Genomic DNA, 24,968 nt, shown 5'->3' with positions numbered 1-24,968 from the left:
AGACAAATTAATGTTTAACACATGAAATGTGTTTTGTCTTGGCAGCTGTTGCTGCTAATGTAAATAGGCATCAAAACAGTCTGTGATCCAAATGTTTGAATGACATGCCTGTATACAGACATGTTCCAGATGTTTCCTTTCTAGGGCAATTTGTTATCAGGCAGACCCAGCCAAATGCTAGAAAGCCACATATATTCTTATAGTATTTGCCTGTTAAAAAATCCTTGTATCATTTTCCCCATCTGCCTGAGTTCTCCAGAATTAAGTGGATTCTGCATGATTAGGAAATTCCAAACAGATTTCCAGAGGGCATGTTGTTATATATACACATGTCAGCATAACGATAAAACAGAATTTCAATATCAGAATATTTCTGAAAGAAGATAAGCTTCCATATTTTGTGTTCATTTCTTCCTATTGGGGAAGGGAGTGATAAAAGTAGGGGGAGGAGGAAAGGGAGTGTTTCTCCACCAATAAACCTAAAACCATCTGCTACTTTCTGTGATGTCCCTAGGGCAACTTGCAAACTGGCCACCATTCTTTCTCCTTTACCCTCTTAAAAATGGTTTCTTTTGAAAATTTCAAATAATATTATGATGCTTCTTATTTGAAAGAGGATAGAAGCAAGAGAGAAAACTAAATCTAGAATAAATCCAGTACCATATGACTTTGTTTATACTGCACTATCAGCACTACAGGACCTGCTAATGGAGTCAGGATGAGTCCATCCAAATAGAATCTGAGTTTTATACTTTCACCTGGAATCCATCTGACATTTATCTGGATATCAATAGCATGTCTACAATAAAGACCCATGGTGAAGACAATGATATTATTTCTAGCAATAGTAATTTTGACTTGGGTAACATTATAATTTACAAAATATTTTATATTCATCATCTTATCTTATCTTGATATTTCTGCTCCCTTACCCTTGCACTACGGTAGGGTAGAGATTATTGTACTATCAAATCATAGAAAGACAGTAAGTTGCAGAGTCAATTCTTGAAGGTAGGCCTCCTACTTCCAACTCCCATTGTTCAACTTCTCCATTATGCACTACTGTCCAACTCTTCATCTATGTCTCTAATCCTCGCTAGATATAGCCAGGGGATCCCTCCAGTTGAAATAATACTTCATAGCTGCTCTTCCATGTTTCACACATTGTTGAATTAATTTAAAATTGTTGTCATTAAAAGATTTCCTTGTTTAGATGGCAAGTTCTTAGCAATTAAAAAAAAAAAAAAGATTTCCTGATGGATGTAAGGCTGACAGTGTTAACTAAACAAATACCGAAAAAAAAAGATTAATAACTTTTCATGCTAATTATCAGTGAGTACTTAAAAGTTAAACTAAGAAAATGAGCAATGCTGTACCCTAAAATTAGCTTAATTTGACTTTAGCTTTCTTCTAAATAATATTTTTCAAGTGTTTTGTAAAAGTTTGAAAACACAGAAAATAATTCCAAAACTCAAAGACCATCATGATTGAAGTCTTTTTTGCTCTATGTTCACCCTGTCCCTGCATATATAACTTTTTATTAAACATGATTGAGATTTTTTTTTTTTATTTAACATTGTATTCCAGGCATTTTTCTGTATCCTTAAAAATTCTAGAGAACATCTATTATGTTACAAATGAAGAATATTGCTACTAATAACCAATGATGACAATAAGAGTAACTAGCAATTGAAAAATTAGCATCTAGACATGAGTAACACAAACCGATTTTTAACTTTTTCAGACAAGTGTAAGATTCTTATCTGATCATTCCAAACCAACTGCCGATTCCCTGAGTTCCATTCAACAGGATGAAATATCAGTGACACCTGACAATACTGCAATCCCTATGTTAGAAGTAGAAAATGGAAAAGAAACTGCACTAGCCACAGAAGCCCATTCCAACCATAAGGTAAAAGTAAAATGGCTATTCTAATATAATTTTTAGATCTCCAAAGGTTTCTATTTCAAAGCATGGTCAAAGAGATTACCTTATTCATGTCTCAATTTAGTTGATGATGATGATGATGATGATGATGACGATGGTGATGATTACATCAACTGCCTCCAGTTGCTAAAGAGTTATGAGGATTAATGAGTTTTACTCCTTGGGCTGAGGTGCTATATAACTGTTTTATTTCACAAAATTCAAATGCAGGATAAAACTTGTAGTTATAGAATGTGAAAAACATCATAAGTTTACACAATATTGGGTGAAGAGAAAGAATAATGAATGTTAAATACTGGTTTAGGATTTGCAAATATATTATCATTTGTCTCAAGAATAAACTTTTTTCTTTTAAGGATGAAAAATCTTCAGTACTAAAGGCAAAAGAGGAAAACCATGAACAGTCAGCAGATCACGACCAGAGTTATGGCCAAGAGCTGGGATTAAAGGATCAAGAGGACAGCGATGGTGACTTAGGTGTGAATTTGAAACATACACCAACTGAAGGTATCTTGGATCTAGAAGAAGATATGAGTGAGCCTCAAAACAAAAAACTCCCAGGGAACACTGACTTCCTTGCTCCTGATATTAATTCCACTATGGATTCTAACCAACAAGAAAGTATCACAAAGACAGAGAAAAACCAAGAACAACAGGTAAATGACTCACATCACCAGTTGGACAGGAGCAGTGAATATAATCAAGACCCAAGTGATCAAGGAAACCAAGAGAAGGATGCAAATATTCCCAGTGGGGAAAAGAAGGGGGGAAAAGAGCCAGCTGAAGTTGGTACCCACAATGACAACCAAAAAAAGGAGAAAGAGTTTCCCAAAGAGCTTTCTGACAGCAAGCAGGAGGAAGATAGTACCCAACCTGGTGATATTCAGGAAGATTCCAATCAACCAACTCAAGAAAGCGAGATGCACAAGGAAGAATTTGAGCAGGATAATGAAGAACAAGAAGAGGATAACTCCGAAGCAGACATGGAAGAGGAAAATACATCAAAAATCAATAAGCACATTCAAGATACTGAATGGCAAAGTCAAGAGGGAAAACCTGGCCTTGAAGTTCTCAGCAACAACAAGGAGATGGATAAAAAGACTGTTTCTGAAGCTTTGTTTGTGGAGCCCATTGGTGATGATAACAACAAGCCTAGAAATCATGGGGCTGAGGATGGTGATGACAACCCCAGGCACAGTGCAAGTGATGACTACTTTGTCCCAAGCCAGGCCTTCCAGGAGAGTGAAAGAGCACAATCCAATTTCTATCATATTAAATATGAGGAGGAAAGAGAAAGAACACATGAGAAAGAGAGTGTGCATACCAGTGTACCTGGAGAAAACCAAGGGGTAAGATTATTTCCAATAATGCTTGTCCAATAAAGCAGTATCAGTAAATAGCCATGACTTTCTCTGTGTTCTCCAGTCTCCTGTGTATATATTCCCACCAGTAAATTACTACCATATTTATTACAATTATTTATTTTTCTATCTATCTTGATCATTAGGCTGAGAATTCCTGTTTTGGGGGGTTCTTCTAGAAGCAGACCCTTGAATTTGAGTACAGTTTATTTGAAAAGCACAGGGGTCAAAGACAGAGAAGTCAAAAGCAATACAGGGAAGGGAAGGAAGCTAATACAAGGTACATAATTAAAACCATGTAATGCACATACTTCGATACTATCCCATTTGGATATTTATATTGACCGGGTATTTATATTAATAGACTGAGGCTTTCTGAGGGTGGAGGTGCTGTTAATTCCCCAGCACTTCTAACCTGTCCTTTTAACAGACAGATCAAATTTTCATAGTTTTCCAGCAACAAAGATGCAGATACTGGCAGGTGAAAGTCTCTGGAGCTAGCTGAATAATAAATTCTGGCTGATACGAGGAATGGAGGGACAACAATAGCTGCTACTATAACAACTTAAAAGCATTTACCTTGTCTTATTCAAGTTGAATCACCAGTGTCAAGCAAAGTGCCTCTAACATATTAGAGATCCAGCCATGTTGAATTAACTATGAAAATTAGGAACGAAGACTACAGCTCCAACTTTATTAAGCAAACACATACCAAAATGATAATCTGGAAACTGCACAGGAGGATTTGGTTCTTTAATCATTCAGTGCTTTCATGCAAAACCCTGGCAGCCACCCATCAGGAGGACTTTGCACAGCTTTAAATGGGCAAGGTCAATAGTCCCCTCAATTACTGAGGATTTTGCTACCATTCTAAGGTAGGAGTTTTCTTGCACTTTAGAAACCTTGTGAGAAACCTTTATCAACAACTTCAAAGAGATTACTGGTATATCCTTGTCGTAACTACAGAATCACAGGATAATACCACATTTCTAGTGTTTTCCCAAACCCAAAAGGGAAACTGCAACTTTTATCGTGTAATCTCCAGTCAGCACTGAAGCCAGTGGATGAAGATGAAAAGGCTCCTGTTCTGCTAGGATTACTATCTATCCCTGCAACAGCAACTGGTTTCTCTTACTGAGATCTGAAATGATTTAGGCATGAAAAACTCTGTGAAGGTATGCACAGTGTGAATATAAAATAAGTAATGGCTTTCCACTTACCAGACTTTAATTTCTGCTCTTGTTATTATAAAGGCTAAGAAAGCAGAGAGCTCACCAAATGAAGATGAAAGTTTGCGTGAAGGCTACATGAGGGTGCAGGTTGTTGGTGAGTATGCACTAAGCAAGAGATAAACTTTGCCACATTAGTCTTCCCTTTCCCTTCCTTTTTGACTACTGCACAGAACTTTTCCTTTCCCCAATCCTCCCCAAGAAAATGCTCCCATAAATCATTGATTTTTTTGTTATGCAGGATTGATATCCAACTATTAGTAAATGTGTCCTGCTGAGATATTAGAGCAAAAAGGTAGAATTCTTTCCCCCTAAATTCTTTTTCTCCTGAGGAGAAGACATATTCCTGCCTTATTTATTCTCAAATCCTTAACTTACTAGTTAAGTCTTGATCTAGACTATCATGTAAAAGAGTCTGATGCTAGAAGGTCTCATCTGGAAATTGACACATTGATTCAAGCGGTCTCTAATGTTTTCCCAAATTTTCTCTCTTATTAATTAAAATGAAGCTAATTATCTGGATGAATTTGAGTTTACATATTCAATTTGCCTTGTCCATGTTTCCTGTCCAAACTTTCCTGTTAGATTCTTGCAGGAGCTTCCAGTGTAAAAGAGGACATGTCTGTGAGGCTGACCAAAAGGGAAAACCCCACTGTGTTTGCCAAGATCCAGTGACTTGTCCTCCTACAAAACTCCTTGACCAAGTAAGTAATTCTACAAAATGCTCTTTGAGAAGCTCCAAAAGTTTAGTGATTTGAATGAAAATAGTTTGCAATTAAAATTTTTATTAGAAAAAATTGCAGATGCCCAGGTTATGATATAATATTTGAAGTAATACTGAATAGAATAAATGGCAGCAAAATCCAAGAATTTCAACTATGCCTTAAAAAGATGATAATTTGTCTGTCACACTCATCTAAAAGCTCATTCATTCTACCCTTGGAACTTCTGCAGCTTTCATTCTACTGTGCTTATCTGAAGCTAAACTGTCATCACCACTGGTTTAGTTTAGTTGATTTGGGGGGTCCAAATTGGAGAATTGTGATTTTAATAACCGCACCTACCTGACCTTATCTTTGCACTGCACAGTTTATCTGACAGCCCAAAGCTTTAAGGAGCCAAGTGTTTTCCAATGAGCATTTGATTTTATCAGATTTTTCTCTTCTTTATCTTTCCCAGGTTTGTGGCACTGACAATCAGACCTATGCTAGCTCCTGTCATCTGTTTGCTACTAAATGCAGACTGGAAGGGACCAAAAAGGGGCACCAACTGCAGCTGGATTATTTTGGTGCCTGCAAATGTAAGATTCTGACACCATTGTCAACCACCATTGTGAGAGGGTAGTGGGTAAACCTGTGTATGCCTGAGTAATAGTCAAACAGGAAAAAGCTAATGTAGTTCTGCACTCAGGCTGTACCTTAAAATCAACTGGGGAGGCTTAAAAAATAAGTAGAATAATCCCCAGGTCCTAACCAGAAGAGGTTCCTATTTAATTGGATGGGGTTGGGACCCAGGCATTGTTTTTGTGTTTGTTTTTAAAGTAACCTAGACAATTCTAACGTGCAGCCAGGATTCAGAATCTCTATGATAGAACATGATATCCACTCAATAATTGAGGTGAATTATAGGAGTTTTGCTAAATTATTTGCCTTTTCCAATTTAAATTAAGCTTCTGCCAAAAAAGTTTTATGATGACATATTCTTCCAGAAGTTTTTAACAACTCTTCTTCCTTCCCCAGGATACTCTCAACTGTGTTTGCATCCCCTCATAGCTAAGTGATTCTCCATATTAGCAGGGCTCACTAATATTTCCAGTTCTTGCCTCCTTCCAGATACATAGGAGGATTACAATTTTTATTTCCTATGAAGTTAGGTGTAGCCATATGACTTGCTTTGTCAGATGAAATGTGAGCAAATATCATCCATGTAAGTTCAGGACAGAAGCATTTAAGAGCTGGTGTATGATTCTCCACGGTGTCTTCCTTCACCACAACAAACTTTGAAGACTTGTGTCAAGATGGTGAAACTCCTAACATGCAGGAGTCTCTATCACCTTGAGCCCCAGGATGACTACAGTGAGAAAGAAAGCCCTCCTGTCAACTTGCACTGGACTTGTAGCATAATCAAGAAATAAGCTTTTGTTTCTTTAAGCCACTGAGATTTAGGGTCATTGACTACAACTGTATAATCTAACCTCTACTTTTTCCTCTTTTCTCCTTATGAAGAGCTCTTGTGTCCACCTCTAATATGAAATTTAGAGCTGTTGTTCTAGACGCTGGTTTTACATCAAAATTACTTTCAGAGCTTTTAAAACATACTGAGGCCCAAGCTTTTCCCCAGATCAATCAAATCAGAATTTCTTGGAATGGAGGCTAGCATTTGGTATGTTTTTAAAACACCCCAGTCAATTCTGCCGTGCAGCCAGGGTTAGGGACTACTGTTGTAGATAGTGATGGCAATGGGATTCTCTGTAAGTCACCAGAACTTGTTAAGCTCCCACGTTATGAGGATTTGACATGTGACAGAAATAAGGCCCAAAAGATTACAGTAGGTTTACTTTCTGCTTGGAACAGCGATTCCTGCTTGTACAGACTTCGAAGTGAATCAGTTTCCTCTACGGATGAGAGACTGGCTCAAGAATATCCTCATGCAGCTTTATGAACACAACCCTGAGCATACTGGATATCTAAATGAGAAGCAGAGAAATAAAGTAAGCTATCTGTGGGTCAGTTATCTTCATGTCTGTTGACAGAACCTGAGGAAAAAGGTGTTTAGGGAGGGGGAAGGGGGCCTCTGCAGAAGTCCACTTTGCCTCTCCACTCCTGGTTAGCCCACATAGCCTGATAGAACAGCAGTGACCACAATTCACATCACAGGTTTGGGATGGAACAAAACCACCTAATTTCTATCCAAAGTGCAGTGGCCTGAGGAAGGACTCCTCAACCCCTACCCAGAGCAAGCTCTGGTTGAGCAAAATGGACATCAATTTAGCATTTATATATCCAGGCCCAGAAATATTGTCTAAATCTAAACACCTTTCTTTGTCCTTTTATGCCACACAGATGTTTGATTTGCGGGGAATTCATTATGCTCAATGTCATGAATAGATTAAGATGATAAAGTGCAGGATATTGATTCCAGAAGTTCCCAGGGAATGTTCGTTTATCAGTTATTGTGCATCCTTGGTGCCTGGGATTGATCTAACTGCCGTAGACAAAATGATGAACCAAACAAAATCTCTGCCTTCATAAGCTCACATTCTAGGGGTTTCTAAAGAAATAAGCAAATAAATATAAATATGCAAATGTATAAATATATAAACAAATATATGTTTAGGGGTGAGATGAAACAAGCTATGAAGAAACATAAAACAGGATAAGGGGCATAGGGGTTGCCAAGGAAGGGCTACTTTAGATAGGACGGTGATGGAAGCCCCCTCTCAGAAGATGATATTTGAGCAGAAACCTGAAGTGAAGGACTGTTCTATGTAGATATCTGGGAAGGGTGTTCTAGGTAGAGCAAAAGCATGTCCAACAAAGCCCTGAAATAGGAGTGTACTTGGAAGAGCAGGGAAGTCAGTGTGGCTGCAGAGGAATGAGAAAGGAGGGGAAGGGAGATAAGATCAGATGAGATGAGATGGAGTCAAAGAGATAGAGAGGGTCAGACCATTTGGGGCCTTGTAAGACATGGGAAGGACCTTGGTCTTACTTTTAAGTGAGATAGGAAGTCACTGGAAGATTTTGAGCAAAGGAACAAGGTGGTCTAATTTATATTGTTAAAGGATGACTCTAGCTGACGTGTGGAGAATAGACCATGGGAGAAGGCTAGAATGGAAGTAGGAATGCCAGTTTGAATAATATAGAAAAAAAACCAAGATGATGGCTTGGATCTGAATAACAGCAGTGGAAATAGCCAGTGAAACACTGGATGTATTTTCAAGTAGAGCCACTGGGATGTGGGAAGGGAGAGCAAGACAGGAGTCAACAGTAATAGCAAGGTGTTTGGCCTGAGCCACTGGAAGAAAGGAGTTGACCTCTATCAAGACAGGGAGGATGCAAGCATAACAGTGGTTTTGTGGAGAGAGAGGAAAAAGAAACCAGAGATTGGTTTTGGACACGTCACATTTGTGAGATCTTAATAGACATTTTAGTGAAGACATTCAGTAGGTAATTGTACAAACAGCTTCTAAATTCAGGGGAGTGATCTGGACTAGAGTTTACCTACCTATTAGCATATAGGTGAAATTGCAGCATGGAATTGGATATGATCACCTCATCTGATGACCAAGACGTGAGATAATCCACTATTTAGTGATCAAAAGATGAGGAAAGAGCATCAAAGGGGAGGGAGATAAAGGTAGCCAGGAGGGTAAAAGAAGAACCAAGTGTGTCTGGTGGCCTTGAAGCCAAGTGAAGGAAGTATCTTAAGAAGAAGGGTATGCATTAACTGGGTCATATGCTGTCTATATGTTACAAGAAGAGAATTGAGAGTTGACCACTGATTTGGCATGTAGAGGTCACAGCTAAAATTTATCAGAGCCGTTTCTGTGGAGAAATGGAGGGGAAAGCTTGAGTGGGCAGGGTTCACTGAGCAGACAAGAAAGAATAGGAGGAAGGATGTGGAAAAAGCAAGGATAAATAATACTTTTGAGTTTTCCTATAAAGAGGGTAGCTGGAAGGGAATGTGAATCCAAGAGTCCCATCTGTCAATGGGAGATGGTAGAGGACGTTTGTATGCTTTTGGAAATGACTCAGTTAAAGAAGGGAAAACTAATGAAGAGTAGAGAAGGTGCCCAACTTCCAAAGGGGAGTTCTTGAGTAGAAGAGAAGAGGTGGGGTCCTGAGCACCTATGAGGGGTTGGACTTAGGCGCACAGGAAGTTCATCTGTGATAACAGGGAGGGAAGCTGGTAGCTATAGTCATGGGAAGAGGTGGAATTTCTGTTCTGATCATTTCCAATTCCTCAGTGCATAATAGGTAACATCACAAGTGAAGCGTTTCATGCGCATTGCCCAAAATAATTTCTGTTCTCTCTCTTTAAAAAATCATTACAGAGAATCATGAATAAAACAAGGAGATTGCAACGGGGATGGGAGGCAAGGCAGTAACATACCAGGGCTAAGCTGAGGCTGAGCAAGCACTGGATGGGAGTGCACCGGGGGTTGCAAATGGAGCGTGCCAATGGGGAAAGGAAAAGAAAATTTCACTAACTGAGCAGCTCTTTTGCTATGTCAGTTCAGCCCTCTTCATTAAAGGTTTCTTATCATTTTCAGCAATGTAGTGAGCATTGCTTGGTTAAAATCAAAGAAGACAAATTTCTTCTGAAAACCACAGGTTTTTAACCACAGCTGTTATTCTGTGTAAAAATCAGGAAAGCTATAGATTTGAATAGAAGGCATTTAGTTTGGTCTTACATGACGGCCTGGGCTTGTTTTCCTCTGTCATATTACTGTTACTCTTGAAGTAAAGTTTAACAAGAGAACTTACATTTGTCTCATTCTCTAATGATCTCCTTTCCTAATCCCAGGTCAAAAAAATTTACCTGGATGAAAAGAGGCTCTTGGCTGGGGACCATCCCATTGAACTTCTCTTAAGGGATTTCAAGAAAAACTACCACATGTATGTGTATCCTGTACACTGGCAGTTTAGTGAACTTGATCAACATCCTCTGGATAGGTAAAAACTCTTTACTTTCTCATTACTAAGTCATCTTCCTGTTACAATGTCTACTTATCTTTATAAAAGAGGGAAAACTAGACAGATGAGGAAATTTCCAAATTCAATATTAAAGCATTCAAATGCCAAGCAAATATTGTTAGGAGTCTAAACACAAAACAGAATGTATGCTATAGCTCTCTAAGTCCAGCCTTACAGACTCCTTCCACTGTTTTTAATTCCCAAGAAAATCTGATTGGCCCAACTCGGGGCAAGTGCCTACATCTGGAACAATCAGATATGGCTAGTAGGTAAGAATCAGGCTGTACAGACATGATTGCCAGGTACCCCTACTGAATTAGGGTAGTGGCAGTACAGTTTCCAGTGAAGAGGGACTCATTGTGAATTCACACCCAAAACTGTCTGCTTTACCCACAAATAGTTTATTTCATTTGCAGATTTTCATGAATGCTACTATTTATTTGGCATATTTGAGCAACCTTGTAGAAGAAAAATGTTTTGGTGATCCAAATAGTTAACTTTTCTTATGCAAGCTACTCAGTTAACAGGCTGCTGTTTACTTCATTACAGAGTCTTGACACATTCAGAGCTCGCTCCATTGCGAGCCTCTCTGGTGCCCATGGAACACTGCATAACCCGCTTCTTTGAGGAGTGTGACCCCAACAAGGACAAGCATATCACTCTGAAGGAGTGGGGCCACTGCTTTGGAATTAAAGAAGGTGAACTATCAGAGTCAAGGGAAAGGGGTGATCTCTTCTACAAACCAGTCCTAGGTCCTGCAGCCTTCACTGAAGGGTCCTGCTATATGCTCAAATTGAAATCTAGAAACAATAAAATGGCACCATCCCAGATAAGACTCTCTGTGCATGTGCTGTCATTGCAAGATTAGTTCTTACTTCCCTTACGATGATCTGTTTTAAAAATGTAGTAAGGGTGAACAGTTAGGGGACAACTGCCCTGAGGTCTGATTAATCAGCTAAGCCTAAAAGGTGATTGAATCCAGAAAGCCATGCCAAATCTCAAGGCTTTATACCCTTTCTTAATTTCATATGCTTCCTTAAAAATAGTTACCAGGCCATGGTTTGATGGTTTGAGCCCTTTACCGTAGGTTTTACCCTTGGGAAGATGGTTGCTGCAAAGGAGAGGCTAGGCCTCCCTATAATTGTGCCTAAGAGCCTCCTCCCGAATGCCTCTTTGTTGCTCAGATGTGGCCCTCTCTCTCTAGCTAAGCCAACTTGAAAGGTGAAATCACTGCCCTGCCCCCCTACGTGGCATCAGACACTCAGGGGAGTGAATCTCCCTGGCAACGTGGAATATGACTCCCGGGGAGGAATGCAGACCTGGCATCATGGGACGGAGAACATCTTCTTGACCAAAAGGGGGATGTGAAAGGAAATGAAATAAGCTTCAGTGGCAGAGAGAGTCCAAAATGAGCCGAGAGGTCACTCTGGTGGGCACTCTTATGCACAATTTAGACAACCCTTTTTAGGTTCTAAAGAATTGGGGTACCTGGTGGTGGATACCTGAAACTATCAAACTACAACCCAGAACCCATGAATCTCGAAGACAATTGTATAAAAATGTAGCTTATGAGGGGTGACAATGGGATTGGGAAAACCATAAGGACCACACTCCCCTTTGTCTAGTTTATGGATGGATGAGTAGAAAAATAGGGGAAGGAAACAAACAAACAAACAGACAAAGGTACCCAGTGTTCTTTTTTACTTCAATTGCTCTTTTTCACTTTAATTATTATTCTTATTATTTTTGTGTGTGTGCTAATGAAGGTGTCAGGGATTGATTTAGGTGATGAATGTACAACTACGTAATGGTACTGTGAACAATCGAATGTACGATTTGTTTTGTATGACTGCACGGTATGTGAATATATCTCAATAAAATGAAGATTAAAAAAAGAAGGAAAAAAAAAAATAGTTACCAGGCCAAACTTTCAGAAATCATATGTGAAGAGTAAAACAGCAAGCCTGTTTCTGACAAGGAGAAGTGAAAAGCAAATTCAGAATTCCTGCTTCTCAAGTTATGCACAGCTGTTATCCTTTAATCCAAAACTGAAACACTGCTGCATCTTAATGAGAAAGAGAGAGAGAAAGAGAGAGAGAATGAGTAGAAGTTTCATTTCTTTACTCCTGCAGAAGAATTTTGAGATTATATTTTGATGGTCAAAGTCCTAATCTACTTTTCTTTTCTTAAATTAGAGTTGATTTTTATGAGCAAGTATGCTTTCAATAATCAAGATTTGAAAGATATTTTTAAATAAGCAATTAAAATTGCTTGCAAAATGTAAAGCAACAGGTTTTATATAATACTTAAGACATACATGTAGGATGAATATGCAGCCAAGCAATTAGCAAAAGTTAAGTTCATCAAAGGTCAGAATCTCCCACAAAGAAGAACCCGTATGACTGTCAGTTGAAAAAGATTCTTTTTGCGTATGTAAAAATGCCTTGAAATTAAAGAGAAAGGGATGAGAGTATGAGGACTTAGTTACTGATAAACAGTTAAGCAGAAAGGGTTAATCCTTTCCTTCTTACAATATTTTTCTATGAAATAAACACAGTTGTAAGGAGCAAAGAATGTATATTTTTGCAAGCACCTAGTACTGTGTATTAGCTATCTATTGCTGCATAACAAATTACTCCCCCAAACCTAGTAGCTTAAAACCACAAACATATATTATCTCTCACAGTTTCTGAGGGTCAGGAATCTGGGTGTGGCTTAACTGGATGGTTCTAGCTTAGGATCTCTCATTAGGTTGCAATCAAGCTGTCACCAGGGTTGCAGTCATCAGAAACCTTGACTGGAGCTGGAGGATCTGCTTCCAAGCCCATTCACATGGCTATATGCAGGAGGCTTCAGTTTTTAGCCCTGTGGGCTGCTAACAGCATGGCATTTGGTTTCTTCCAAAACAAGTTATCCAAAAGAGAACAAGAGAGAGAACAAGAGTGGAGCCACATTGTCTTTTATAACGTAATCTCAGAAGTGGCATACCATTATTTATGCCCTATTCTGATTGTCACACAGACTAACCCTAGTACAATGTGGGAGGGGATTACAGTTAGGCAGGGGTCATTGGGGGTCATCTTGGAAGCTGGTTAGCATATCCTGCTTAAACCCTGTTAGTATGGATAAACTAGCTATTAAGATCCAGTTCCATATAGATAATGTTAATTTCCTTTGTAACATCTATTAGAAAAGCACAGTACTTACAAATCCAAATATATTCCTAAGAAAGGCTGAAACTGTCTTTTCCAACTCCCATTTTAAAAAGATAAAAATGTACCTAAATATAGCTGTGCCCCCTCCCCTTCCCTTATAAGTGGAGAAAAATTTACCTGGGAAAACGATATATTTATGTATGCCCTTTTATATGACATGCAGTTTTAAAGGATTGATCAAAAGGATTGATCAGAGGCCATTTACTTAAAGAAACCAGTCGCAATGCAATGTTCCTTTTGTAAAACTGCTGGCAGCTCTTAAGCATGTACACTTACTCAGGCTTTGCCCTGAGCTGTTGTCTGAGAGGAGCAGGAAGGACTTAAGGTCCAATGACTTGCAAAGCTACTGATAATCTTGCTTATGCACTGTGGTTTGGTCATCATTGTGTTATTTTGGAGAAGGAAAAGAATTATTGTGTATCAAGCCAGTAAAGCAAATATTAAACAAGTTACTGCTTTGGAATTAGGGCATGCCATTCATCCTCAGTGAGTCTCATTTTCCGTATCTGTGAAACGTGGAGTTCAGTTAAGGGGTGGAGGAGTCTTCATCTATTTTGTGTCCACGATGTATCAAGTATTGACATATATTCCTGTTGAGCATTAGAAAAACCCTCCAAAGAGACTAAGGTTTAACAAGTCTGATCATGCAGGTCCTACTAACGTCATCAAAGACATTATCCTAAGAATACTGGGGAACTGTAGAGGTGTTTTAAACAAGAGAGTGGTTTCACTGAGTTTGTATTCGAGAAGGAATCCTCTAGTTACATTGCAGAGAGGCCACAGAACAGTTGAGAGCATTTGCAATAAACCCAGGCAAGAGTTGATGAGAGCTTGAACTAGGGGAAAAAGTAGAGCAAACATATTCAAGATACATTCAAGAACAGAAAAATATTAAAGATATATAGCAGGTAGAAATAATAAGTCAATGTTTGATAGGAAATATGCAAGGGCAGGGAGTGGCAGTTGAAATATTGAGAAAGAAAAGTACTAGCGGTGCCTAGGTTTCTAGCTTGGGCCTATAGGGTAAACAGAGGTACCCTCCACTGAGATAGAAAACATAAAAACAGAAGCAGATAAGGGGGAAATGATCCATTCCATTTTGGACAAGTTGAATTTTGAAATACTTGGCAGACAAAATACAGTTGGCATTGCAAAACAGAGTTCTGGAATTTAAATACGTATTTGCAGATTATGAGCATACTGAGAGTAACCAACAAGAACTAAGTAAATTAGTTCTCCCAGGAAAAATACATTGAGTTACATGGAAAAGGGGCCATGGTTGAATACTTGGGAACAATATTTAGATGATGGCTAGAGAAGGAAGAAAGAGTCCATTAAGGAGAATGAAAAGTCCCTGAAAAGAAGGAAGAAAACCAGGATAGTGTTATTTATTGAAGAGGTGTTTCAAAGAAGAGGAAGAGATCTGTAGTGCCAAGAGCTGCTGACATGTAAAATAAGATTTAAAAAACTGAGAAATGTTCATTTGATATAGAAATAAGGATATCATTGGTGACCTTGGTGAGTGTAGTTTTGATGGATTGGTAGGAATGGAAGCCAGATCCTATAAGTTGATAAAGCATGAGAGATAAGAAATGGTTAAGAGTGAATGTTTGAAGGCAGAAAAGAGCTAGAGGGGGTATAGAGTTGAGAGAAACATTTTCTATCATAGAAGAGGCTTGAGTAGTCATTCATTCATTTATTCATTCACTTAACAAATCTTTACAGTCGGTCTACATAGTGCCACAGACCGTTCTAGAAGCTGGATATACAGCATGTTTAAATGCTAATAGGAAGGGCCCAGTAAAAAAGGAAAGGTCAAGGATTTAAGAAGAAAAGAGAAAAACAGGGAGAATCCTGAGAAGGACATTAGAGATCCTGAGCAGAGGTCAAAAAATTAGCCTTAAGGTCATAGGCGGGACATTTCTCACCTTTGCAGCAGACAAGGCAAAAAGTACGAATGCAGATATAAGTAACGTTATAGGTAATGAGATTATTATCCTCGTTTTACAATTGAAGTCAGCATTCAAAAGAAATATATAATAATTTTTCCCACTCTTGGGGTATATGAAGATTTACACGAGGCAGGCAGATTACCTGGTGCCCCAGACAGCATAATAATTTAGTATGCTCCAAATCAACCAGTTCTAAATATTTGTTCAACGATTACTGGGTGAGGATGGGGCCATATCAGTAAGAAATGGTCCTTAAATGTCCACTAGAGGGTGCAGTTGTCTTCCATTGATGTAGTAGCAAGTTCGTTTTGACAAGTTACTTGATTGGAAACTATTGAACTGGCACACCTGTACTTCCTGTATCAGTGGTTCTCATCCCTGATGAGTCATCAGAACTACCTGAAGAGCCTTCTAAAAGTATAGATTCAGGCCAGAGATGGGACCTGAGAACATGTTTTTCAAAGCTTCAAGGATTATGTGAAGCCCTAAATAGGGTTGAGAACCACCTTATGAGGTGGTTTCTCTAAACCCCGGGCTCTAACATTGTTTTATCACCACTCTGGCAACTTTCTAAAAGTGTTTTTTTGTTTTTGCTTTTACAGAAGATATAGATGAAAATCTCCTGTTCTGAACTAAGACTTGAAAGTATTTGAACTTTCCAGCATACTCCTCTATTCTGACCACTTCTGAAGTAGCTACAACTGTGATGCTTTTAGATTTATATTTAGCAAATTGTTTGCATGCCTGAGAAGACAATGAGAGTAACTGCTTGAGACTGGTATATGCACCAGTCATTTAACATTAACTTTGGAAACAAAACTTTAAAATTAAGTAAAGTCAATCAATGTATGTAAAATAATGTATACTGTTTGCTTGTGAACAGTTTAACTCATAGTAATTACACTCTCTGCATCAATTTATGGGATAATTACTAACTATAATACTCAAAAAATTAATGCATTCCTATGGTTCATAAAATCATGCATAATTCAAGAAAATGGAATATAATGTTCTTTTGTGGTTAATGTGTATTATTTTCAATGTCTTAATATCCTAATAAAAAGTCCATTAAAATCAAAATGTTTATTCATGTTTATTTCCAGTTACTTATTTACACAATCATATTATATAAGGCCAATTACAGAGTTCTAATTAATTTGGTTTTCTGTAATGTCTCTATTGTTTTATACTCTCATCCATCAAGGTATTTGTTTCATTTAAGAGCACTGGCAACCAACCCAGGACTCAATCACTTTATTTCAAATTATAATTGTGCTTCCTAGACCTTTCTACTTAAAAAAAAAAAAAAATGTGAGTGTGGTTGGGAGAGATGACAATTGTAGATCCTTTGTTTCCTATGAGAAACAAATGTTCAGTTGTAAAATGGTAATTGCTCATGAATGCCCTTTGTCATTATGCAAGTTTAAACAGAAAAAAAAAACAAAAAACTAATTCAAGTGCTTTTTAACCAAATTCAACTTAAAATGTGGATGATTATGCCCTGCTTTATACAACTAATACTAGCTTTTGTGCAGCTGTGTGTGTGTCAGGGGAAAGAGGGATAAAATAAACAGCTGGAGAGCCTTGACATATCTTGATGATGTCAAAAGTAGTCAGAGATGAATATTTTTGCTGTAAACTGATGGCAAGAAAATTTGCATTTTCTTCGAATAGTTCTATAGTCACTCTTATGGTACTAGCTAAATTGCAACTATTTAAAGGCACTCTTAACAGTTTTCCAAGGTTTGAATCAAGATAATAAAAGAATTTGGTACTCACTTTATTCCACTTACAATATTTGAAAGAAAATAAATTGTTTTTACATATTTTCCTATCTGGAATGGCAGATACTATCAATGCAATTGTCACTGATTGTTTTTTTAAACACTCAATGGTTTTGTTGTCATTGTTAAAAGCATTATCTGTGATAGTCATTGAGAGAATGAGCCCCTAAGAATTTTATCTGAAAGATACTTACGGAAGACTTTGGTTTGTTATCTGAATAATTTTCTCTGCTTAACTTCAAAATAATATTGATTATCTAGTTTCTGTTCTCAATGAGTCACACATTATTAACCAGAACATCATATGGCCTTTCTAAATCATTAAGTTTAATTTGAAGGAACGAAATTGAATTAAGCATTATTTACGATTTTTCCAACTAGGGAAATAATTTCAGAAATTATTGCAAATTTTAGAATGTTTTTATGTGTAGCTACAAAGACATGTCATTAGAGATCTTGGTTAATTAGTAATCAAGTTGTTGGGAACAGTAATATTATGTATACAGTTACTAATTAGACCTAAATTACTTTTCACCTTCAGGCAATTGCTTTTAGTGAAAAATATTTTTAATGCTAAAAACACCACCTAAATAGTAACTAAAAATATTTTAATTTAAAATAATTTAATTATTTAAAATTTTAATTTTATTATTTTAATAATTTTTAAATTAATTTAATTTTGACATGAAAAATATTAATAATAAAAAGTTTCTAATCTTATATTCCCCATTGGTTAAAGCACACAATTTGCATAGCTGCCCTGGATGATATATTATCGAGCGTTTTAATATTCATGGCAGTCACAATTTTTAATCATGGGTTATTTTTGATAAAGATACTATCCTGATCCCAACTAAGGAAACGAAAGTATTTTCTCAGTAATCAGTCCTTAAGCTCATCTCTGTGTAATTTGAATGCTTAGAAGTTGGAGTTCCTAGCCTGGAGCCAATTATTCAGTTTAGCTTTGAATTTTAAGACCCATATTGCCCCATGACTATAAAGGCATTCAAAATATGGTAAATACTAGATGGGAACAGAGATTCTAAACAGTCACCCTTCTCCTTGAATCCACTTCTCCAAGGTCCATTTGAAGCCAGGGTAATCGAAGAGATATGCAGTACAATTTGAACTGATTCTATTTCACTAGGCAAAGGAATGTAAGATATTCTTGTGTTGGATAGTGTAATGATTTCTAATAGGACCACTTATCCAAGGAAAAAAGAAACTAAAGAGTTTGAGTCCAGAAGAGAGAAAAACGCAAAGCAGAAACATGAAAAAGAAAAGGGAAGGAAGTGGAGGGAGTTGCCAAAATTCAGGCAAAGTAAAACAGCACTAAAATCAGTAGAGTTTCAAAAATGTATAAAATAGTTTAAAAGTAATTTATATATAAAGAGATACAACATGCTCAGATACTGGGAACAAGACTTAACAACAATATGATAAAGATTTTTTTCTAGCAAAATCCAATTCCAGAGTACAATGATTTGGTGAGAAACTCACAAGGTAAGTTAATTCTAATATGACATGATTTTAAAAACCTCAATAGATTTGATTTCTGAACCAACTAGCCAGTAAAGACTGAGATTTTTACAGCACTGTTCTAGCCATTCAAAACTAAAAATAGCCTGGCCACTATTTCACCACCTCTAACTAAACCATCAGTTTAGAAGGGGAATAGGACTTACACAGAAAAACTACACATGGTCTAACCCTGCAATTCCAGGCTCTTCCTTCACAATGAAGCTTCTCATTGAGGCCTGCCTTTTGAGCACTGCCAGGGCTCTGCCTGTCCCTGTAAGTACTTCCACCTAGGTTGTTGACTCAGTTTCAGTTTTAGGGTCATAGAATTTGGGGCTAGAAGGCATTTCCTGCACCCTTTTATATCACAAAAGAGGAGAATCCAGGAAAGCTGTGGAACCAGGACTGCACCTCTTCTTCCTCAGTCCAAGGCACTTTCCAGTACAAATCCCAGCTCCCTTTCCTATTTGCCAGCTGTGTGTGTGACCATGATTTCCCTCCGTAAAATTAGGTAAAAGAATATCCTCAAAGTTGCACAACAGTGATACAATACATTGAAAGCACTTAAGAATCCTAACTGGAACACAGAAGTTCTCAATAAAACTTAATATAAAGTAAGTATTCTGCAGTGACCTAGGACTCAATTAAGCAGTTTGAATTGAGTTTCATTTATAACACCCTTACCCTAGGCCATGTATAGTTTCTTAAAAGGCTGTTCTGTGCAAATGTTCTGACACCAAGGGATTATCTACTTCATTATAGATTTGAGTTTACAGAAAGGAGTTTTTAAGGCTACCTACATTGGTTTCTAAGTTACAAATGTAAACACAATACTTATATTTGAATCATGTTCGGGTCCAGCATACAGGTAAATCCTTTTCTGTCCAATGTTTGAAACCAGATTTGGATAAAAAGTTACATTTATATAGAGAGAGCCTCTAGATAACAAATCTAATTTGTTATATTAGATCACCATTGACAAGTACCATTAACTGTCTAGGGTTCCAAACAATTTGTATTGCTTGTTTATTTAGAAGATTATTATGCTCCTGGAAATGTTACAGTATGCATAGTTCATGAATTCTAAGTTGTACTTTTTCATATTTAGCATCTCTGAAATTGTGATGTGTCACACAAACATGATGTGATAGAAAGTATTGTGACAGTCTAACAGCAGCGTTTTTCTTTTTTATGATCTAGGAAATAATGATGCATTTTACAGTGATGATATCTTAAAACATATGAAATACAGTAATCCCAGAAAACCATTAGCTTCACCTTTATTTTCCTTTGCCATCCAGTGACAATATCCACACCTTCCACACCTATATAAATGAGATCTATGAGTCTAATTTGTATTTATTATATTCTGACTATGTAGGGCACAAACAGGCAAGAAACCTTGTATTGCATATTTTGTAACAAAGTAACTTTCAAAGGAGTGAGGGAACTTTCAAAATATTTGGGGATTCAAAATTTAACTTTACATTTCCATATTTCTGTTTCTTTGAACTTATAAATGTTGAAAACTAAATTGAAAATGCTGTTGATCCAAAGATAGAAAGGCATGCAATATGTAATTAATCTTAAATGTAAATAAAAGAAATCTTTAGATATAAGTTTAAGGACAAAAAGTAATTGATGTTCTAAGCTGTTGGGCAAAATGTCTTTAATTTTTCCCAATTATTCAACTGCTTTACCTCAGAGGTGAAGTTGTATCAGAGGTGAAGTTGTATCACTGACAAACATAATGTTCAGTAGTGGCTTGTTACCTATACTCATTTACAATAAAATCTCTTTTACAATTAAGTTGGATCGATTACTTTGACTTTGATGAGTCTAGTTACTCTTCATGAAGAGAATGTTAACCGCATCCTACAATATCCCTTTTTTTTTGCTTTTACTAACCCACCTTGCTGCTTTTCTCTAATAGGTTTTTTTGACTCTCTGTAACTTTTTCTCAAAGGCCAACAATATAATTCTTTTACCCTCCTTGTTGGACCCTCTCCAATCTCTCCTAATTTCTGGATCCTTATGGCATTTCATCAATAAAATGCATTAAATATTAAATACATAACAATTAACTTTATGCTATCTATAACACTTCTGCTGATAGAGCCAGATAGCATTCATTCAGTTATATTTATTGTCTATTACATACTAGAATCTATGATAAGTGCTGGAAATATAAAAAGCATGAGAGAAGGTTCCAATCTTCAAGGAGTTGTCAATCTGATGAGGAAGAGAGATTCATAAATGAAAAATACAATGTAATCCACTAAGTGTGTCTAGATGCAAATACAAAGTAGATTGGAGCTGTGGTTCAAAGAAGCCTTCACAGAGGAGATGGTATTTGAGCCAGGTCATGAAGAACAGAAGTGGAGTGGGTCATTCCAGGCAAAGGGAACAGCAAATGTTGGACACAAGCCTGAAAAATACGATTTGTGGGGAAGTGACCACCAGATTAGGGCCGCGTTGAATTTGGAAAGTATTTAAAAACAATGACTTTTTGAAAAGCTTACACTCATTTTGAAGTGGCATCTTGCTCAACTTTTTTTCTGATACCTTAAATATTTTTAAAATACAAACATTATTTTGCATAATTTTATTTCATATCTAAATGTAATAACTTCCCTTTGCTTGTATTTAATTTCAAACTGCTTTTCTTTCAACTTTAAGTAGGCTTATGGAAATTTTTAACTAAAGTTACAGTTATTTAATGGAACAACTCTTCCCCTTTAAAGTTTTCACGTTGTTCTAATTGAATCTTAGCTGCTAAATTTCTAAATACTTGAGTTCATAATTACTAATTATCTTTGTTTTAAGTAGGGACATGGTGCATTGTTTCCCTACATATATATTTTTTTTTTTGCTTAAATTCAGTAAGATTTGTTTTAAATTGATACAAAATCCAGGAGACTTGACTTATAATTACAATTTAGGAACCTTCATTAACATCTTATGTTTAAAATTATATAAATTTATATGGCGATGAGAAGAATCATGAATATTTAAAATGGAAACTCTTCCTACCACCAGATGGCAGAAGAGTATTAAAAATCAGGCAAATTGACTCGAAGATAATTGTATAACAATGTAGATTACAAGGGGTCATAGTGTGATTGTGAAAACCTTGTGGGTCACACTTCCTTTATCCAGTGTATGGATGGATGAGTAGAAAAATGGGGACAAAAATGAAAAATAGGGTGGGGGGATGATTTGGGTGTTCTTTTTTACTTTTATTTTTTATTCTTATTTTTCTGGTGTAAGGAAAATGTTCAAAAATAGATTGAAGTGATGAATGCACAACTATATGATCGTACTATGAACAGTTGATTGTACACTATGGATGATTGTACAGTATGTGAATATATCTCAATAAAACTGAATTTAATTAAAAAAAAAAATCAGGCAAAGACCTGTGAGCGCTGGAAGCGGGTCGGACTGGGAGGGAACCTGGCAGGGCAGGGCAACGCGAGGCATGAGCGCAAGGGCCTCGGCCCCGTCCTCCCCGATTCCCCATGAGCATGCAGCCTTTGCAGTCCTCAGTGTTCTCGTCTGGCGTAGCGGTGGGTGGCAACAGTGGGACTTCATTTGGAGCGCTTTTAAAAGGTTATATTGGCAAATATGGCTTATGGATCTTCTTCAGTCTGCTTTCTGTATAGTGTGATGACCCTGGTAAGCACCTATCTGGTAGCCTTTGCATACAAGAATGTAAAATCTGTTCTCAAACACAAAGCAGCACAGAAGAGGGAGGATGCTGTTTCCAAAGAAGTAACTCGAAAACTTTCTAAAGATTACAATCGAAAGATGTCCCGAAAGGAGAAAGACGAAAAGAATCTTGTGGAAGAAGAATGAAGTCACTGATTATGAAGCTACAACATTTTCCATCTTTTGTAACAACACTCTCTTCCTGGTCTTGGTCATTGTTGCTGCCTTCTTTATGTTGAAGAACGTCAACCCCACAGTGAACTATATTTTGTCCATAAGTGCTGCATCAGAACTCATCGCCCTTCTGTCCACTGGCTCCAAGTAGACGATGTCAGCTTTCCCCCTGACTTTGTATTTATTGGTGGCCTGTGGTATATGGAAAAGTAGTAGGCTGGTAAGGGTGGGAGACACAGCAGATGTTTTTGTAGCCTGGAATTTGAGGGTTTTAAAAAACAAACAAAATGTAATTCAGTATTTGTTCACTGGTTCTTTTTGATAGATTGTTGAAATTAAATGAACTGAAAGAGAAACTCAGAGTACTAGGACATTTATTAAAATGCAAAGTGTCTTAAAATGTGTTAAAGTTCTAAGAAGAGGAAATAACTTGCTTCTTTGATTTTTCAGAGGTCACAGTAACCTTGGCTGAGCTGTTATTATTTATAATAGTAGCAAGAAGTTAATAACTGGTCCTCTGTGTTCCAAGCCCAATATTATAACTTTTTTTGAACCAGTATCAGAACGAATATTTTCCCCTGGGTGTTGACAGAAGCCTCATGTTTACAAGTTTCTGAATTTGTGATTTGAAATAACTCAATTAAATTTAAAAACATGGTTTCTCCAACTCAGGGATGAGAAATTTTAGAAAACTTTTTTTTTAAAAAAAAAAAAGAAAGAAAAGAAAAGCAGCCAAAGTAATACCTTAAAATAGTGCCCAAGCATATGAAAATTGTCCTGTGGTCTTAAAGCACACACTATTCAGCTATATGCCTTGGGCCCTGGGTGGCCAGGGAGGTCACCTTGACCCTGCCATGCTGGTTTGACCTGTAAGAGACCAGAATCATTGTTTTCTTTGACCACAGTCTTACACCACTGGAGGAATGTTAAGTGAGAGAGAGAACTTCTTTCCTAAATACTATATGTAAAAAACCAAAGTAATTTTTGTAACCTTTTTTTCAGAATTCTCAGAACTCTCAAAAGGAATTAATAGTGGTTTTAGTGCTTGTCTGCATGTTTCCATTAGTACTTTCATAAATTTAACCATTTATCCCATAGGTTCCTATCAATTATGAACCAAATATTGATTTCAGTCCAGCTGAGAGCAGGCTGTTGCATTTTTACCAGTGTGTGTACAGATATTTTCTGCATGAAAAAGCTTTTTCTGACTTGAAAAAGCTTGCGAAGCTTTACTTTAACCTATATAACTTAAAAGGCTATGGAGAGGAGAACCTAAGATGGTGGCTAGGTGAGACAGGGCAAAGAAATACCTCCGTGAAAAATACTAGATAAAAACCAGAAAGTGACCCAGAACACTACTTCCAGTGTAGCACAAGCCAGATAAGGTCTGCTAAATCCACAGGGAACGTGCATTTGGTGAAACCAAGAGTCTGCGTTCTGAACCGAGTGAGTAAGCCGGCTGAAAGTCCGGCAGCCGTGCTGCGGTGTGGGGAAACGGTGGGCTGGCATTTGGAGATGGACTAGTTCTTTAAAAAAAAAAAAAAAAAAAAAAAGCCCAGGAGCGGCTGCAGATATGACAGGGAGAGCTGCGCATTGAAGCACGGCAGGAGTGGGCTGGGCTAACGCCTCAGTGTCTTGCGTGGAGGATACCCATTCCCACACCTGCTGTTGATTGTCTTAAGACAGGGGAGCAGAGGGGAGCCAAAAGGAGAAAAAAAACCACATTCCTTGCAGCCATCCCCCCAGCGGGCAAGGGATGCTCCTGCCTGGGCCGGACCCACAGCCCAGAGCCGCACCAAGAAACCCAGTGCGACAGGGAGTCTTTCCCACAGTACCGCACACACGCCACAATATTGGCCGTGTACAGTGGCCTTTAGTGTACCCACAGCTGATTGTCCCAGAGGTGGGAGAGCGGAGCTGTGTGAAAAGGGGGAAGTTAACCTGTCCCATTCAACAATCTTTGAAGCAGGCTGGGAATGCCCCTGCAAGGCCTGGTGACCCAGGGCTTCCCTGGAGGCTGGCACGCACTTGTGACGTAGCACAGCCCTCCCTCAGCAGAGGTCCTGGAAGAACACAGCTGGGAAGGGGGACCCTACGCGACCACCAAGGACTTGTGGGTCAGGGCAGAGACAATCTGTGGAAAGACTGAAATGAAGGCTTAGGCTCCTGCAACAGCCTTAAATCTCCAGGGACACCTGGGAGGTTTGATTATTAAAGCTGCCCTGTCTCCCTAACCACCCAGCCACATACCCCACATTCAGGGCAGACAGCACCAACAACACACTCAAACTTGGTGCACCAATTGGACCCTACAAGAATCAGACCCCCACACACCACAAAGACAAAGTGGGGGAGAACTGACTTGAGGGGAATAGGTGAC

General features: G+C 37.8%; 1 protein-coding gene and 1 pseudogene across 1 annotated transcript in view; both read left to right on the top strand.

Moving 5' to 3' along the window:
* The window catches only part of SPARCL1 (SPARC like 1), a 48,878-nt gene extending 32,397 nt beyond the window's left edge, over positions 1-16,481 (top strand). Inside the window, exons 3-11 of the mRNA XM_037830225.1 lie at positions 1,745-1,912; positions 2,305-3,297; positions 4,563-4,635; positions 5,124-5,242; positions 5,718-5,838; positions 7,112-7,248; positions 10,065-10,213; positions 10,784-10,932; positions 16,004-16,481. Of these exons, the coding sequence (XP_037686153.1) occupies positions 1,745-1,912; positions 2,305-3,297; positions 4,563-4,635; positions 5,124-5,242; positions 5,718-5,838; positions 7,112-7,248; positions 10,065-10,213; positions 10,784-10,932; positions 16,004-16,032 (1,938 nt within the window). The 3' untranslated portion in view covers positions 16,033-16,481. The remainder of the gene's footprint in view (positions 1-1,744; positions 1,913-2,304; positions 3,298-4,562; positions 4,636-5,123; positions 5,243-5,717; positions 5,839-7,111; positions 7,249-10,064; positions 10,214-10,783; positions 10,933-16,003) is intronic.
* A 5,856-nt stretch (positions 16,482-22,337) lies between these two features.
* Positions 22,338-22,820, top strand: LOC119529631 (annotated as a pseudogene).
* The last annotated feature ends 2,148 nt before the right edge of the window (positions 22,821-24,968 follow it).

The sequence above is a fragment of the Choloepus didactylus genome, chromosome 3, assembly GCF_015220235.1.
Source record: "Choloepus didactylus isolate mChoDid1 chromosome 3, mChoDid1.pri, whole genome shotgun sequence".
NCBI lineage: Eukaryota > Metazoa > Chordata > Mammalia > Pilosa > Megalonychidae > Choloepus > Choloepus didactylus.
The sequence above is the reverse complement of the archived record's forward strand: the minus strand, read 5'-3'. Positions and strand labels throughout refer to the sequence as shown.